At 38.9% G+C, this 14920-nt stretch overlaps 1 protein-coding gene across 3 annotated transcripts in view; it reads left to right on the top strand.

The window, feature by feature from the left end:
* LOC136776891 (early estrogen-induced gene 1 protein) overlaps positions 1-14920 on the top strand; it is a 36577-nt gene that overhangs the window by 17374 nt on the left and 4283 nt on the right. For 2 of the 3 annotated variants that reach the window (XM_066732807.1, XM_066732805.1), the window contains exons 3-7: positions 10754-10874; positions 11101-11291; positions 11380-11582; positions 11726-11945; positions 12901-13650. In XM_066732807.1, the coding sequence (XP_066588904.1) occupies positions 10754-10874; positions 11101-11291; positions 11380-11582; positions 11726-11945; positions 12901-13650 (1485 nt within the window). Of the gene's footprint in view, positions 1-10721; positions 10875-11100; positions 11292-11379; positions 11583-11725; positions 11946-12900; positions 13651-14920 lie in introns of all 3 variants that reach the window. The other variant, XM_066732806.1, reaches the window with a different exon arrangement.

The following is a 14920-nucleotide window of genomic DNA, read 5'->3' as shown; positions in this document are numbered from 1 at the left end:
AACAAGTGTTGTGTGGCGAACACAATACTCCGATACACGTTCGATGATGCCCTTATTATTGCTCTCTTACACGGTATATAATTAGAGGCTTTTGAAAAGGTTGAAGGGGAAACTGTGAAAGACAAATTTAATTCATCGCGGAGACTCCTATGGGAAAGTGGTGAGTACATTTTCATTAAACACCATGTTAGGACGTTGCTGCGATGCTTCGATTTGTAACCTTGAAGAGGCTTTGCACTGAAAGGCGATACGCGAGTTGAGCTCCGAAAAAGGACAAATGGCACGTGTAATCGCAATTGCGCGCTGCGAGGAAAAACTTTGCGAAGGGAATCCCTCTATAGTGTCACTGTGTATGTGGATGGACGAATGGAAAAAAGAGTGAGCCTGTTGTAAGCTGTGTGTGTTCGAGAAACTCGACCGAACGAAAAGAACCGAGTAAAGTTGGCTATTCCTCGTGTTCCATTCAAGCTTTTATCTCTTTCCTGACATTCCGTGCTTAATTTCTGTAAAATTACAACGACAGTCGTGGGCAATTTTGTTACCCATGACTGTCAGTGTAAATTTACGCTTTTAATTTAGTAATAATTTCGCGATAATAACTATTAAATTGCTCTTTTGGAGAAGTCTATGTAAATTTACAAGGACAGTAATGGGGGCAACTTTGTTACCCGTAATTTTCATTGTAATTTTACACAATTTTTTTTTCACTATGCCTTTATATTAAATCTCGTAAAAATAATATCCTTCGTATTTCTCGTTACTCAAACCCCAGTGGTAATTCGTATACTTTGCGTGGGTTCTATGATAAGAATTTTCGCAAGTTTTTTTGATGATCCAAGAACGTTTCATGTATCCATCCGAAACCGAGAAGTTTTATCTATAGAAAAAAGCTCTCGAGTCTCGTGGGAAGACATAATAATAGCTATAGCGATCGTGCGAACCGAAATGGTAACAACGTCTCACAGAACAATCAATTGTTGTTGTATCAATAATGTAAATGTGTTAATTGGGGTGCTTTTTAAACGATCCTAATTACGGAGAGAAAGGGAGAGAGAGAGGCCCGCTTTGTATGAAGATCACTCATCGAAAAAGGTCTCTGCGCGCGCGGCGTCAAGGCCTTCCATAGAAAATTTCTTCTCCTTTGTAAATCAATTTCTTTCCATCGCATCTTTCATTTTTCTTATTTGCTAATAGTTTTACAGATATTTACGAATATGATAAGTACCTCGCGCGACGAACACATTGATAAACTTCCGTAAACTTCATTCTAGAATCAAACCGTCTTATCTGTGTTTAAGCACATGCACTCTCAGCAAATACTCCACTCGAACTGGTCTGCTCTTTAAGTTTGTTAAATATAAGGGCTCTGTAATTAAATCTTTCGTGTAAACATTTTATCCTCATTTCCCAATCGTATTTTTATCTATTCTATTTTATTACAAATATTGCCCGATAGTTTCCCCAGGTATTTACACTTATAAAATAAGACCAGTTTTACGCAAGCCGAACCTTTCCGAACTTCATTCTAATATCAGGTTGTCTTATCTTTTTTTAAGCTCTGTCAGCACACACTTGACTCATAAAGTCTGTATTATATACTATTTGAATAGAAATCACTCTTTTCACGATTACAAGTACTCATCGGTCTACAACAATCTACCTTTGTATATATAAAAACTTCAATATTTGGACAATCACCTTGTATGCCCCCTCTCCCCCCTCCATACAGCTCAATAAGAATTAACGAGTGAGAAAAAGTGAATATTGTTAAAGAAGAGGACACGAGCTGCTCCTAATATTTATCTTGCTATTTCAATTACATAGATACTCTTAGACTCATCCTTTAAACGCGATATCAGTGAGAAAGAAGAAAAAGTTGTAAATTTTGTAATCAATAGAAAGGTTTATTTTCAATACGTCAGATACTTAATTATAAAACACGAGATATTACTTGTTTTTACAATTGTGCAACATTCGTTATCAGGCAATTTATTATCGTCAATTAGCGTACCTCCAGGTTAGTTGACTTTTATTTTTTCAAGGGTAAGAAGGAGCTTAATAATGTGTTGGGACGAGGATATATTGCACGGTTACTATACACATTGACACGTATTGGTTAATTGACAACTTATTATTAGCATGGACGTTTAACACGTGCACACTCGGTTTGTCTATAATGTGGCGGAAGTTGGACTTTATCCACACTTTTATTAGATCATTCCTAATAGCTCGCAGCTTGTATCATAACTCATAAACCGACTTGTAACACTCTGACAAAATTATAGGGCCAAATTCCGTTTCGATTCAATCCATAATTTTTAATTAATCCGCGATGAGTTTTTGGTTCAATAAATTTCTTCTCGATCATTCTCCGCATTCGATAATTGAGAGATTTTTTATTAAACACAAGTTTTAGCCAAACAATTATATATAATAGCGTGTCTTTCCTCCTTAATCCAGAAATTAACTTTATCATGCAAGAGAAAAGTATCTTATTGTCATGCGATTTAACAAATGTCGATTATGACATATATTCTCCTACGGTGAATTATAATTAAATTAATTAGCCTCTTACTCTGAATTTTTTCTCTGGCCCAAGTGGCCCGGTCAAGTTCAGTCTTTCCTGCTTGACTCGCGATGAGGGACGAAATGAAAAATAAAATAGAGATATTTCGTCACTACTCTCCTCTGTACGTAAAACTCTCAACGACTCGAAATTGCGTGAGCGAGAGAGGTGCATGCCTAACGAGATTCCGAGACCAAACGAAATTTCATTTTCGCCTAGAATTGGTTAGAACTTGACGAGAAGTTTAGTCGCGAGCAGGTCGTCCAAATACCTTTGTCGTTTTGAGATCTCCCCCCCCCCCCCCATACTCTTTTTAATACATACAAATCGCGAGAGCAAAAATTCTCTGCTTAACATTATTTCTTTCGTCGGTTCCATTTTATCACTTTTTTCTCATTGTTGTAATTAAAGCCTGACACGAGCTGGTATTTTTCTCAACGATAATAATTACCACTCGACTCGCCAGTTTCATCAATTAATAACCCTCGGAGTTGAATGATTTTATTGCATTTTGATTGGATTTATAAATGAGTGAATTCGTTGGCCTATGACGTAAGAAAGAAGGAAATTAAAAATTTTGATTGCTTCGTTTCGAATGGCAACCGAATCTGTCGTATACAATGTTCGTGTCTGTGTGTGTGTATGTGCGAATCGGCTGTAAAGATAGAGCGATCTAAAAATAGACGAGTGTGTGAGATTCTGGGCAGCTGATAGAAAACAAACGGTGGTCGAGAGAACGATAAAAATTTGCCTGGCATTATTAGGAGGCACGAAAATAATTGCTGTTTTCACACCCACACTCGTACGCAACACTCTCACCTCGTAAAAAGTTTCTCACCCTTGCTTCATTTTTTTTTCTTCCCAGTCAAAGGTACTTTTTCTATTTCTATTTAAAAAAATCGAGCAACTTCGTTGGCCAAGTGTGGAGAAATTTTAATCGAGGCTTGACTAAAAGAAAAAGCGTGTATTACTCTTATTAACGCTTTAATTACATATAGGATGCAGACTTTCGTTTACCCACGAGCAGCAGCAGCACTTTTTCTCTTTCGATCCAGAAATAAGCAAGGAATATCGTTGGAGAGTTCCTCAGCTAAATCAAGAAAATCATTGAAAATACCAGCACACTGAAATTTCGTTACTGAAAATCTCGGAAATATATTATAAATCGAATCGAATACGGCGTTAGCGTGGACGTTACGGATGAATTGCAGTGTCCTGACTGTCTTTTGCCTGCAGGATAAATCAATTTGTGACAAGAGTTTTCAGCGTCCTTGCGCTTTCGTTAAAAACTTGCAAGTTTTCGTCACGCGATGCTACTGCAAGAAACAAACGCGTAAGCAAAGAGAGAGAGAGAGAGAGAGAGAGAGAGAGAAGTTTCGCGTGTGTTTTCTCTCTCTCCCTCTCTCTCTCTCTCTCTCCTTCGTTACACAAACTTGGCCGTTTCTTCTTCCACCTGACAGACTGTAAAACGTAAATGCAAATTCAGTTCGTCCTTAAACTTACCTGAAACTCACCTTAAACTTGCCATCCCCGACGTGTACACCCTTGGAAAGTCTCGTTATTTGCTCTTTGCCGTATTTTTATAAATTTTCGTTTCTCTATCCTCGTGTTCTTATGCAAACCGGAAACAAAGTTTCGAGGCCAGTTTCCTCTTGGCGCGAAACTGCCTATTAAAAAACTAAGCGCGTGCTTCTCTCTCTCCACAATAAAAATACAATTATCAAAGGTGGAAAAAGCGGGGAAAAATGTTAGTCATCGAAAAACCACGGTAATTTTTGTTTCCTTCGATCGAGCGTTAAAGAAGAGCTAAACAATGTTCTTAGGACGAGCGACAACGCTCTATTAAATTTTCTCGATTTGCAACGACGATTGGACAGACGAGACGAAATAAATTATACAGCATGTTTTATTTCAAGTACACAAAGCATAAAAAATAAGTGTATACGCGTGGGGAGAACTAGAACAGGTTCTATTACAGAAATCTAGTCGAACACTGATCAAAAATGGTTATGAGATGAGGGGGGGGGGGTGTGTGGAGAGATAATTTTAACGGCTGTTTTATTTAAAGTCAGTGTGGGATGGGACCTACATATATAGATAAATAGAACAAGTTCAATTGCAGACATATATCATCGTCGAGATTGAGAATTCGCGAAGCGTTAGAATCTAATTTGCAGCATTCCTTCGATGAGCGAGTCAGAAGTTTCATTGCTCGGTCTTTATAAGCTTGTGTTTACTGGGGCTGCACGCGTCGATACAAAGTGTGTGTGCGTGCGTGTGGGTGAATCGATTATGCAAAATGACATAATGATGTCAGACGCGGAGGCTGTCGCTACTGCATAGTTCACGGCCAGCGGCCTTCCTCCGAGTGTTCCATTAATTTTAAATCTTATATTCACCCCCCCCCCCCCCTTCACCCTCCCCCATTGAATTCTTTCTTCACTCGTACCCCCCTGATCCAATCCCCGAGTGAACCTCGTCTGCGATCGTTCGTCAAACGTGACGTCACGATACACCACTACATCATTGACCCTCTGCAGTTCACGCACCAACGCACCCAATACCACCTTAAAACAATCAAGATCAACATTTTTTCTAACGATATTTCACTTTACTCATCGAACTAAGAATTGTTTAACGTGAAAGTAAATTTTCTTATTGGGTCTATATTGCTCTGGATATACACAGAATTTCACAAACGCCTTTCTTGGGTTTTCCTTCATTTTTCTTCTATCGTACCGAAAAAAGTGAGCGTGGGAAAGGCTTGAAAGTTAAAAGAATCGTGTTTGGAAAAATGTACGTGTGTGCTTGCGTATTTGCGAAAAGATGGAAAAAGCGTTGAGCGAGGGAATATTTTCTAATTCTGATTTTCGAGAAGGCCGACCCCGAGAGTCGTCGAACCGCGTTTGTCCGGTAAACAAAATTGGTCGAGGGTGCGCGTGAGACTGCAGCGTTTGATCTGTGACGTCATGCTTTGCAACATAGTCGTGACGTAAAGTCGGGTATTTTTAGTTTGGATCGGGTATGACGAACACGCGAGAATATCAAAGGGGAGAGAAGTATTAGAGAGCTTCTCCGTGGTGTGCGTTAGAGTCGCGTGCTTCAGTATGGGAGAAGCGTCCATGTGCGAGATCTTCAAGGAAAATTACAAAGTTAGGCATTTTCCAATACTCTTCTGGCCTCCAAAAGAACAATTTAATAGTTACTATTGCGGAATTATTGTTCAATTAAAAATGTAAATTTACAAAACGAAATTCATGGATAACAAAATTGCCCACGACTGTCGTTCTAATTTTACACAAATTTTTTACTATGTCTACTGACTTAACTGATGAGAAAAACAATTCTCTCTGTTCGAAGATAAATTTCGCTTCGTTTCCAATAGTGCCAATGAAATATTTGCTGGAGTAAATATATCAGTAAAAATGAATTGAATCATTCCTTTTAATTTAATTAACTGCTACTAGATTATAACTGAGATAAAAAAATCTCTCTATTCAGAGATGAACCTTGCTTCGTTTCAAATAGTGCTATCTAAATATTTGATAGTAAATACATCGGTAACAAGTTTAATCAAATTATTCTTTTTAATTGAATGAACCGTTTATTAAAATTAAGCACGAGGGTGTAATTGGCGCTACTCAAAGCGACGTTTGTTATGCTCCAATCGAACGATTTTTCTCATCGATGTACGATATTGGAAATTGTACGTCCGATCATCGCTGGCCGCTACTGAGGAAAATACGGATGAGCCTCATCGATGACGTCACAGGATTTTCTTCATAAAGCAGTTTTAAGGCAAGCGTGATGCGCATCTTCGCATACGCGAGACTCAAGATCGATAAATAACGTGACAAGATGCGGGAAAATTTAACGATCGCGCATCGATGACTCGACTCGATTCGCTAATCGAGACGAATCCAGCGATTATTCACGCTTTTCGCAACAAACACCGTACCTCGTCACTCCGTTTGGCCTGTTGCTGATTTGCAACCGAATGTGCCAAACGACAAAATTCAGTGGACGTTTATTCGGTGACCTTGAAAGGCAGCCGATGGAGGGGTTTCCTCGCTAATTTAACCGAAGAAACAGAGAATAATCAATTTTCAGTGTTTTAAAGTAAACACTAAAATCTTTTTATTCGTCGTCCACACTTTGTTGCAATTATTCGTTTGAATGTTGCAAAAAAAGCTTTTTATGCAAAAGTTATTAAATTAATTTTTTGCATCGCGCGTTGTAAGAAAATGAATTTAACAAAAGTATTTTTATATCATCACACCGTAATGGAGAATAATATTTGTCCGTCTGTGTTGGGACTAACGAATGTTTTTGCATAAATATGATAATTAAACGCACAGCAGTAACGAACTATTTATACCAAGGTAAAAGTTTCAATTTTTTTATCAATGAACATTAAAAACCTTTAGAAAAAGCGTAGTTTATTCTAAGTGGTCGAGCACTAAACGTGCTTTTTTCTACGCTTGAAAAGAAAAAAATTATTCGACTCAAATAAATCTTGCATAGAATATTCGCGAATAAATATTTTACTTGATTTTAATAAATATTAATCGAATAGAAGTTTTATTTAAACAAATTCAATTTGATTCGATTAAAATAATATTTATTAAAACTAAGCAAAATATTTATTCGTCAATATTCAATACAGGATTTATTCGAATGAAATAATGTCTTTTCTCAGTGTAGAGCAGAGCGAGGCTCTTTAACGGTAAAATGGATAAAAGTATCGAAACGTATGCATGGGCGGAGTTGGAGCGTGCAGCCAGTCGACTCTCCGTTTTCATTCGTTGCAAAACTGTAAATGACACAGAATCCAGAGAGGCAGCAGCTGCTGCAGCCTTGGAACAGCCTTGCCCACGGCTACCGAGACTCTCTCGCGCTCTGTGCCGTCGAGGGCGCTGCTCAAAGTCCAATTGCGAGGACACGTGAACTTTGCACCGAAACTTTAACTTTCTTCCCAAAGATATTCCCTATAATTATATATATATATATATATATATATATATATATATATATAGAGCTTCCACGTTTCTCGTACTTTTATACTGTAAAAGGCACTGCTCAAACTCGAGTTGCCAGGACACGCGGACTTTGCACTAAAAGTTGCACACTTTCCTCCCATAAATACTCCTCATAATTATAAATATATATATATATATCTTCCACGTTTTTTCTTCGCTAAATTCTCCCTCTTTGCACTGAATCGTCAGACGCAATTTAAATTTGTTCGATTAAACATTTTCAAGGTGCAGCGGTGCATTTTAATTTCAAAGCAAAATTTACCGGTTCAACGAGGTATTTTTAGAAGAACAGCTTTTAACCGGAATAGAGACTGAATAGGCTCGGCGAAAATTAAATTGCACTTTAGATAAAGAGTTTTGTTTAGAAATCTCTCGGAACGCTTATATATTAGAGCGTGCGATCGAATTGTTTTCCGATAAAAAAATAAGAAAGTCGAGTTGCAGATAAGCCCATTCTCAACGAGCGTAACGCGTTATCCAACCATCGATGATTCATATTGAATGCTGAAGATGACGTTTGATCCTCGGAAGCTTCTCTCTAATTAAACAATCTAATAATTATTCCTGCGAAATTCTTTTCCAGTAAAACTGCGCTAAGAAAAAAATCTTTGGTCGAAAAATAAATGTTTCTTCGAATACAGTGGCAATTTAATTATTTAGCTACTTGGTTTTCATAATTAAATAATTGCCTGGCTCAAACAAAAATCACTCAAAGTATACAGCAGATTTTAATTCACTCGATGAAATTTTATTGATGACGAGTCAATATTTACCCAGGGTACAATTCGGAAAAAGGTTTCTCGTAATCAGAACATTTTTTTTTCTCCTCAGTTTCTAATAAACATATTAGTTTCAACTTGCAATTGTTCAAACTCGTCCATTCAAATCGTGCGAGTTTTAATCATCATAAATTTCCAAGTCACGATCTTCCTTCGGTTACTCAATAATTTCCATGAAATCCACTGTGATGCGTGATATATATATATATATATATATATATACTCGCGAAGAAATACTATTTTCGTCAATGTATACGTATATTTACCACCAAAGTTCCATTATCGATTTAGTCGAACGTCGTATGGGAATTGAAAATAGTAGAAAAGTACGTTAGAGCGATAAGCCACAGACCCACGCAGATATTAAAGTCTCTTTCACACGCAAACTATAATTTCTCTCATTTTTCAACGCCAATCTGATCGAAAAAGGTCACTTTGAAAAACTCTAAATGACTATGGACGGTAATAAGTCTGTGAGACGAAGGGAGGAATTCATAAAAAAAAAAATAAATAAATAAATAGAAAAATATTTTGCGAGATTTCGTAGTTTGCGAAAAAAGAAGAAAATTGTGTGAGAAACGCGTGATGACGTTTGGATGGGTTCTAGCTTGCTCTATAAAAGCGTTTATATATATGTGTGTGCAACGTGCATTAGTTTTGTCGGATCGCGAGGCAACGCAATTGGATCAATTGCAGCGAATCGAGCAAAGCAGCAGAGTTTTCTCTCTCCTGGATTATGCAGGCTATTTTGAAACGATGAAGCACCTACCTAAGCGTAGCAAAAATTGATGTTCCTGTCAGGCGATAAAAGCGCGCGGGCGCGCACCGGTGAACGAGTTGGGAGTGAAGGAGGAGGAGGAAAACATTGGCGCGAATGTGGGACGCAAAAAAATCAAACGAACGAATGAATGAAATTGGAGCTGTCGATTCTCGTCGGAAGAACCCTGGTTCGCCGAGTGACGAGTCGAACCAATGAACGATCCTGCACTTAACAGCCTATTTATTTCTAATGGACAAGAATTAATTTATAGCACGAGCTGAGAAACGATTACGATTATCGCCAGTGTTCCATGATTCTTATTATATAATATACATATATAGACAATTTCTGAACAGATTTATTCAAAAAATATGCAGCGAGAAGCAAATTGCATTAACAACAACGTTTATCCGAATAATTTCTAATATCACGCGATGTACTCGATGTTTTGCTAAAAGACTGGCTCGTTGAGAATTCAAGTTGATCGATATCGAGCAAATGTTTCATTGGCACTGCTCCAAAGAAAGAGTTAATTGAATTTTTTGTCAGCGTGCAGAAATAGAGGGTTACGCGCGGTTTTGGTATCGAGGGGTTGGGAGGGGAGAGGTGGAATTAGAGCCAGCTGGAATTTTGCAGGCACGAACAGCGACCCGTTATAAGACAAGTTTCTTTGGTCATTCATGGATGTACGATCAACACCGAGTTGCAAGGCTCACAGAGAGAGAGAGAGAGAGGGGGGGGGGGGGGGGATTCGATCCAGCAAAACTCCTCTTATTCCGTAATCCCCCGGCTCTCCGCTTCATCACGTTTAATACCCTGACGAATTCTTTCATCTTGGAAGCCTCACCGCCACGCCACGCCACGCCACGCCACGCTACTCGACCTCCTCCTTCCTTCCTTCCTTCCTTCCTCTCCTGATATAACATTCGTACTCGTCGAGCAACGTGAATTTTCAAAACGAATATTCCTTGGTTCGTTAAATAAATGTTCATCCTATGCTCGTTCAACTTCAATTTCTTCAAGTCCCACTCCGATGCTTATCTCGTGCTATTTTTTACTCGTTATTCAATATTACTGAATCATAAATTTTATTCATATGATTTGCGAAGTTCCATCGTAATGGCTCGGTAATATTTTGATTTTTCTTTAAATTCATCCACTCGGATATTTAATACGCTGCTTAATCTCGCACGGATCATAAGAAGCTGAAATACAGAGAAGGATTTGCAAATTGAGAATTATTGTAAAATCTAAGTGGGTATTCTTATCAACCTCATCTCGTGCGCACGAATTCTTATCTAAAAACGATATAATTGGATACCTTGGAACGAGCTCTCGTAACCTACTATCGCGATATTTCCTACTTATTTCAAGTATACTCTCTCTTTCTCTCTCTCTCTCCTTAGTGACAATTTCATAATCCCAGCATTATCGTCGCTCGTATATCAATCAACTATTACAATAATAAAACAAGATGATTTTCTTCCACGATATTTGCCCGATTAATCATTTTTATCGTTAGAATTTCACTCCAAGTTGGAATTTTTAGCCATTTTTATCAATAAATTCTTGCAAAGGTCGGTGACTCATTGTCTTTTGCTTTTTCAAGGGAAGAGGTGCAGAATCACACGGTCAGATGGAACGCAAAATTCGAGTTTGAATGCAAGATGAGCGCGAACGCTTCTACCGGTGTGCTGAATCCATGCATCTTGAGGATATCCGTGAGAAAGGTGAGTAGTAGCTTTGCACAGTCTGCCTAGGGATTTTCCTTTCCGCACTTTCCTTTGTCTCACTTTACCCCTTTCGCTACTCTCGAGAACTCTCGCTAACACACATTTGCAATTTACCATAACGAACAATGGAGATTGATTCTCGCCAGCTTCTACGAGAATCTTTTCTTCCATAGAGAATAATAATCTTCTTATTATAATTAACACTGGAATATTTGGTTTTTAGGAATTGAAGGGAGGCAGGTCCACCCAGAAATTAGGCTTCACCGACTTGAACCTCGCCGAATTCGCCGGAGCTGGTCTCTGTCGAAGAAGGTGTCTCTTGGAGGGTTATGGAGCCAGTCATCGTCAAGACAATTCCATGCTATGCGTGGCTATCAAAATGAATATGCTGTCCGGTGATATTCTCTTTAAAGTGTAAGTTAATTGTTTCCTTGCCAAGACGCTCTTTAATCGTATAACCATGGGACAAATAACACTTTCTAAATCGTCACGATTCTTGCAGACCTTCGCCATCGTTGAAACAGACGCAGTTGGCGGTCCCTGGCGCCCCGGGTGTACCCGGGACAACAGCCGACGAAGTTCCAGGCTCCGAGAGAAGTAATCGAGAGGATTACGTCTCTAGTGGGTCCCTAGCTGGTAGCATAGCAAGTGCCAGTAGTGGTTTTGGTAGTCTTCCTAAGAAGAGGCCAGCTCTTTTCTCCTCGGGTATAATCATAAATATTCCAACATCTATAGTCCACTGTTAAACCTAGCGATCAAATTTTCTACTCGAGTCTTTGACCTTGATTTACTCATTATAGTATTTTTTTGGAAACTTCAGCAGTTCATGAAAGTATTTTAAATTTTAGAACTTATAAGCGGAACGGAGTCCTACGACCCAATCACATTCAATGAGGTCGTTCCCTCAGCCTTGCCTACGGAGGTGCTGATAGAAGCGCACACAGAATCCGGTCATTCCCGAAACAGCAGCAATACCAGCCAACTCAGCAAAGGCTCCGGCTATGGTTCCTTAAACTCCCATAGTCAGCACAGTAGACAAAGCAGTAGTGGTGATAGTGGCCACATTAGGTGAGATTTTGCGAAATTCCTAAGAAGGAAGCCACGGTTAGTTTGTTAAGAATAGTAAAGGTTAAAGGGACGCGTGAAAAAAAAACCTAGTCGCTTTTGTCGTGCCAAAGATTTCATTGTACACTGTTTTTTTTTAACGATTTTATGTTTTTCAATCCAGATCCGGTCCAGGCAAAGGTGTTCTTATTCTTAATTTTTTTTTGTTTATTTCGTTAATTATGTATCGTTTTCTTTATTAATTTATTTTAAGAATTATTTTGTACACTCATTTTCACGCTTTGTTTCCTCATTTAGAATTCTATTCCAATTTCAACTATTTTAATGTAATTTTTCTCAAATCGTCAATTCAGTCCCGCGCTCATTGTTCAATTAAAGGATTGTACGGATGCATCTAGCACTTGGCTAAAGAGGAAAAAAATTAATTTACTTCTTCAACGAATTCCGGGCTATTTAACTCACTAACGAACACTTGTAAAGCCGCGAACGTTCTCGTGCTTGTGCACTGTTAATTAACTCAAACAGCAGTCAACTCCATCAAACTGTTCTGTTAAAGTAAAAATCATGTGTCGTTCGATTTCGGTTATATATAGGCAAAGAAATACTAAAATTAATCGGTATACAGTTCTAACACACGGGATAAGGAAAAATTTACAAGTAACATTGTAGCAAAGTGCAAAATGTCATTAACTCGATTCGAACACGTGGTAGTTGCATCGATGTTGGATAACAATATCTCAATGTGTAACACTTGCCAATGACGGATATCTATAGTTAGATCAATAGTAAACTATAATTTGTCTATTTCTATCTCTTACCATTTATTTTGGTTTCTCTGTAATTCTCTTTACTCCAATGTTTTTTTTTTGTTTTTCCTTTATTCAAGTTTTTCGTTAATTTCCAAATCTTTGAGTTATATGATTTTGCATGCTGAACATTTGTGTTGTAATCTTTATAGGTCACCTTCCTGGCCGGTATGGGCTCCACGTATTCCGAACTCCTCTCAGAATTCCCAAAACCAAGAATCTGGCAAGCACGAGGCTAGTCGTAGCCCAGTTTCACCACCCTCGACGTCCTTGATGCTCCTTAATCCACGCAATCGGTTGTATCCAACGTCGAGTCCGTTGTCCTCGCGCGTTAGAAAAGCGACGACGCGGTTGGATTCCCAGGAAACTGGCCCGAGAGCCTCTGGAATGGTCGAGGAGTCCCGGCTGAAGTCGTACGAGGCAGCGGAGGCCGAGAACGGTCTTCCGACCAATCACCAGTCGGGCCTCCTCTGCTGCTCGGATACACGCAAGGTCAGAAATTCCGAGGTTACGGAGAGTCCGGGCATCTTCAAGGTGCCTGGACCTCAGGACGTGCCCAAGTACTCCAAGAGTAGCTTCAAGAGGGACCTTTGCGAGGGCAGAAATGGAAATTCCGAAGGAACGGCGCTTATTAGCGATAGAAATGGCCAGAATGGCACTGCTACCACGCGTTCCGCATTGATCCAGGGTTTGGCAACCGTAGCGGCGGTAACCAAGCCCAGGATCGGCCATCCTGGCTGGCGAGGCATTTCCAAGACCTGCGATTGTATCGAAAAGGACAAAACCAGCCCTGTGCTGAGATTGGCAGATCAGGCCAGGGCAGTTTCCTCTCCCGATCCCCTCCATAGGCCCGATAACCCTAGAGCTTCGCTACGTTCCGCCACAACGACTCAGACCTTCAGGTAGGTCTCAATTTTCATCATCTCTCATCGCTTCTTCAAAGACTCTCAGGTTTGTTTTCTCTCGCTGCTCTTTAGTGCAATTGGTTGCATCGAGAAAACCCATGCGCTTTTCTCTATTCAACTTATTGCGCTATTCGAATACTGCAGAGATATTAAACAAATCTCTCCCTCTTCTTCTTTTCTTCTTACACATTTTCACTCATCTTTCTCTCTAATCGAAAATTTCTCCGTGAATCGTGCCGGATTATATCGCGTTTCCTTCATTCTTGAGACGATTCCACTCGATAATTTCTCTCCACTCATCCACGGTGCTCCACCGATTAGCTCCAGTTTAATAATCTAATTATTATTCATATATAGAGACCAGAATATTCCAGGGAGAACGGGTATTTAAGTTTTAATAAATATCAGGGCTATCTAGCTTTTCAGATGGCTCTTTCAAGATTTGGTTATTGTCCCTAATATTTTTTAACGATCAAATTCTTTGGTAGTTGGCTTTCAGGCAGGGTAAATTGATTTACCTCGGTGTTATGCGAGTTCAACCAAAGAGTGCGGCATTTTTGCAAAATGATAATGGAAAATTCGAGCTTTTCACTCGTTGAAAACCCCCTTGGCATCAAAATGTTTGATCAAAGGAGAACCGATTAGCGATACTCGACTAAAACTGAAATACTACCGTCGTGTATAGAGACTTCGCAAGGTCAAGGCTAATTAGAAATTACGTTGAGAAGGTCAAGTATAATGATGGGATTAGCGCAACTATCGTCTAGAATGAGATTAACGTTGAAATTGTATCAGCAGACCTTTATATTTTTCTCTAAAATTTATAGAAATTGATTTGGACGACTATCCTTTGAAATGACCTTACTGTAGGGTTCTCGACAAAAACAATTTTTCAAATATTCATACCCTTTTCAGATTCATCGAGAATAGGAAGCCTTGCCTTATCTCCTTCCAACTATATGTTAATTGTAGTTTTCTTGTGTTTGTTATTTTTATGGTTCTTCAGTGTGAGAAATGTTACGGCAAAGGTAGAAAAATAGCCATTAGTGTCTATAATTTAATGAGGAAATTATAGTCCTCCCTGCCTCCCTCTTTTTTTTTACTAAAAATGCTGTGCTATAATGCTTTTGTGACAGCATGTGTATTGCGCAATGCTAACTAATATATATTTAATAAAAATTAGTAAAGAATTTCAAAAGATTAAGACGAGATGATATTTCAGTAAAGCGGGGGAATCGATGAAAGGGTAGTGATACTAAACTAAAAA

The sequence above is a fragment of the Prorops nasuta genome, unplaced genomic scaffold (genome assembly GCF_024137725.1).
Source record: "Prorops nasuta isolate Cenicafe-Biocafe unplaced genomic scaffold, Cenicafe_Pnas_1.2 PNAS00010, whole genome shotgun sequence".
In the NCBI taxonomy this organism is placed as follows: Eukaryota; Metazoa; Arthropoda; class Insecta; order Hymenoptera; family Bethylidae; genus Prorops; species Prorops nasuta.
This window is presented reverse-complemented; position numbering and strand designations above follow the sequence as displayed.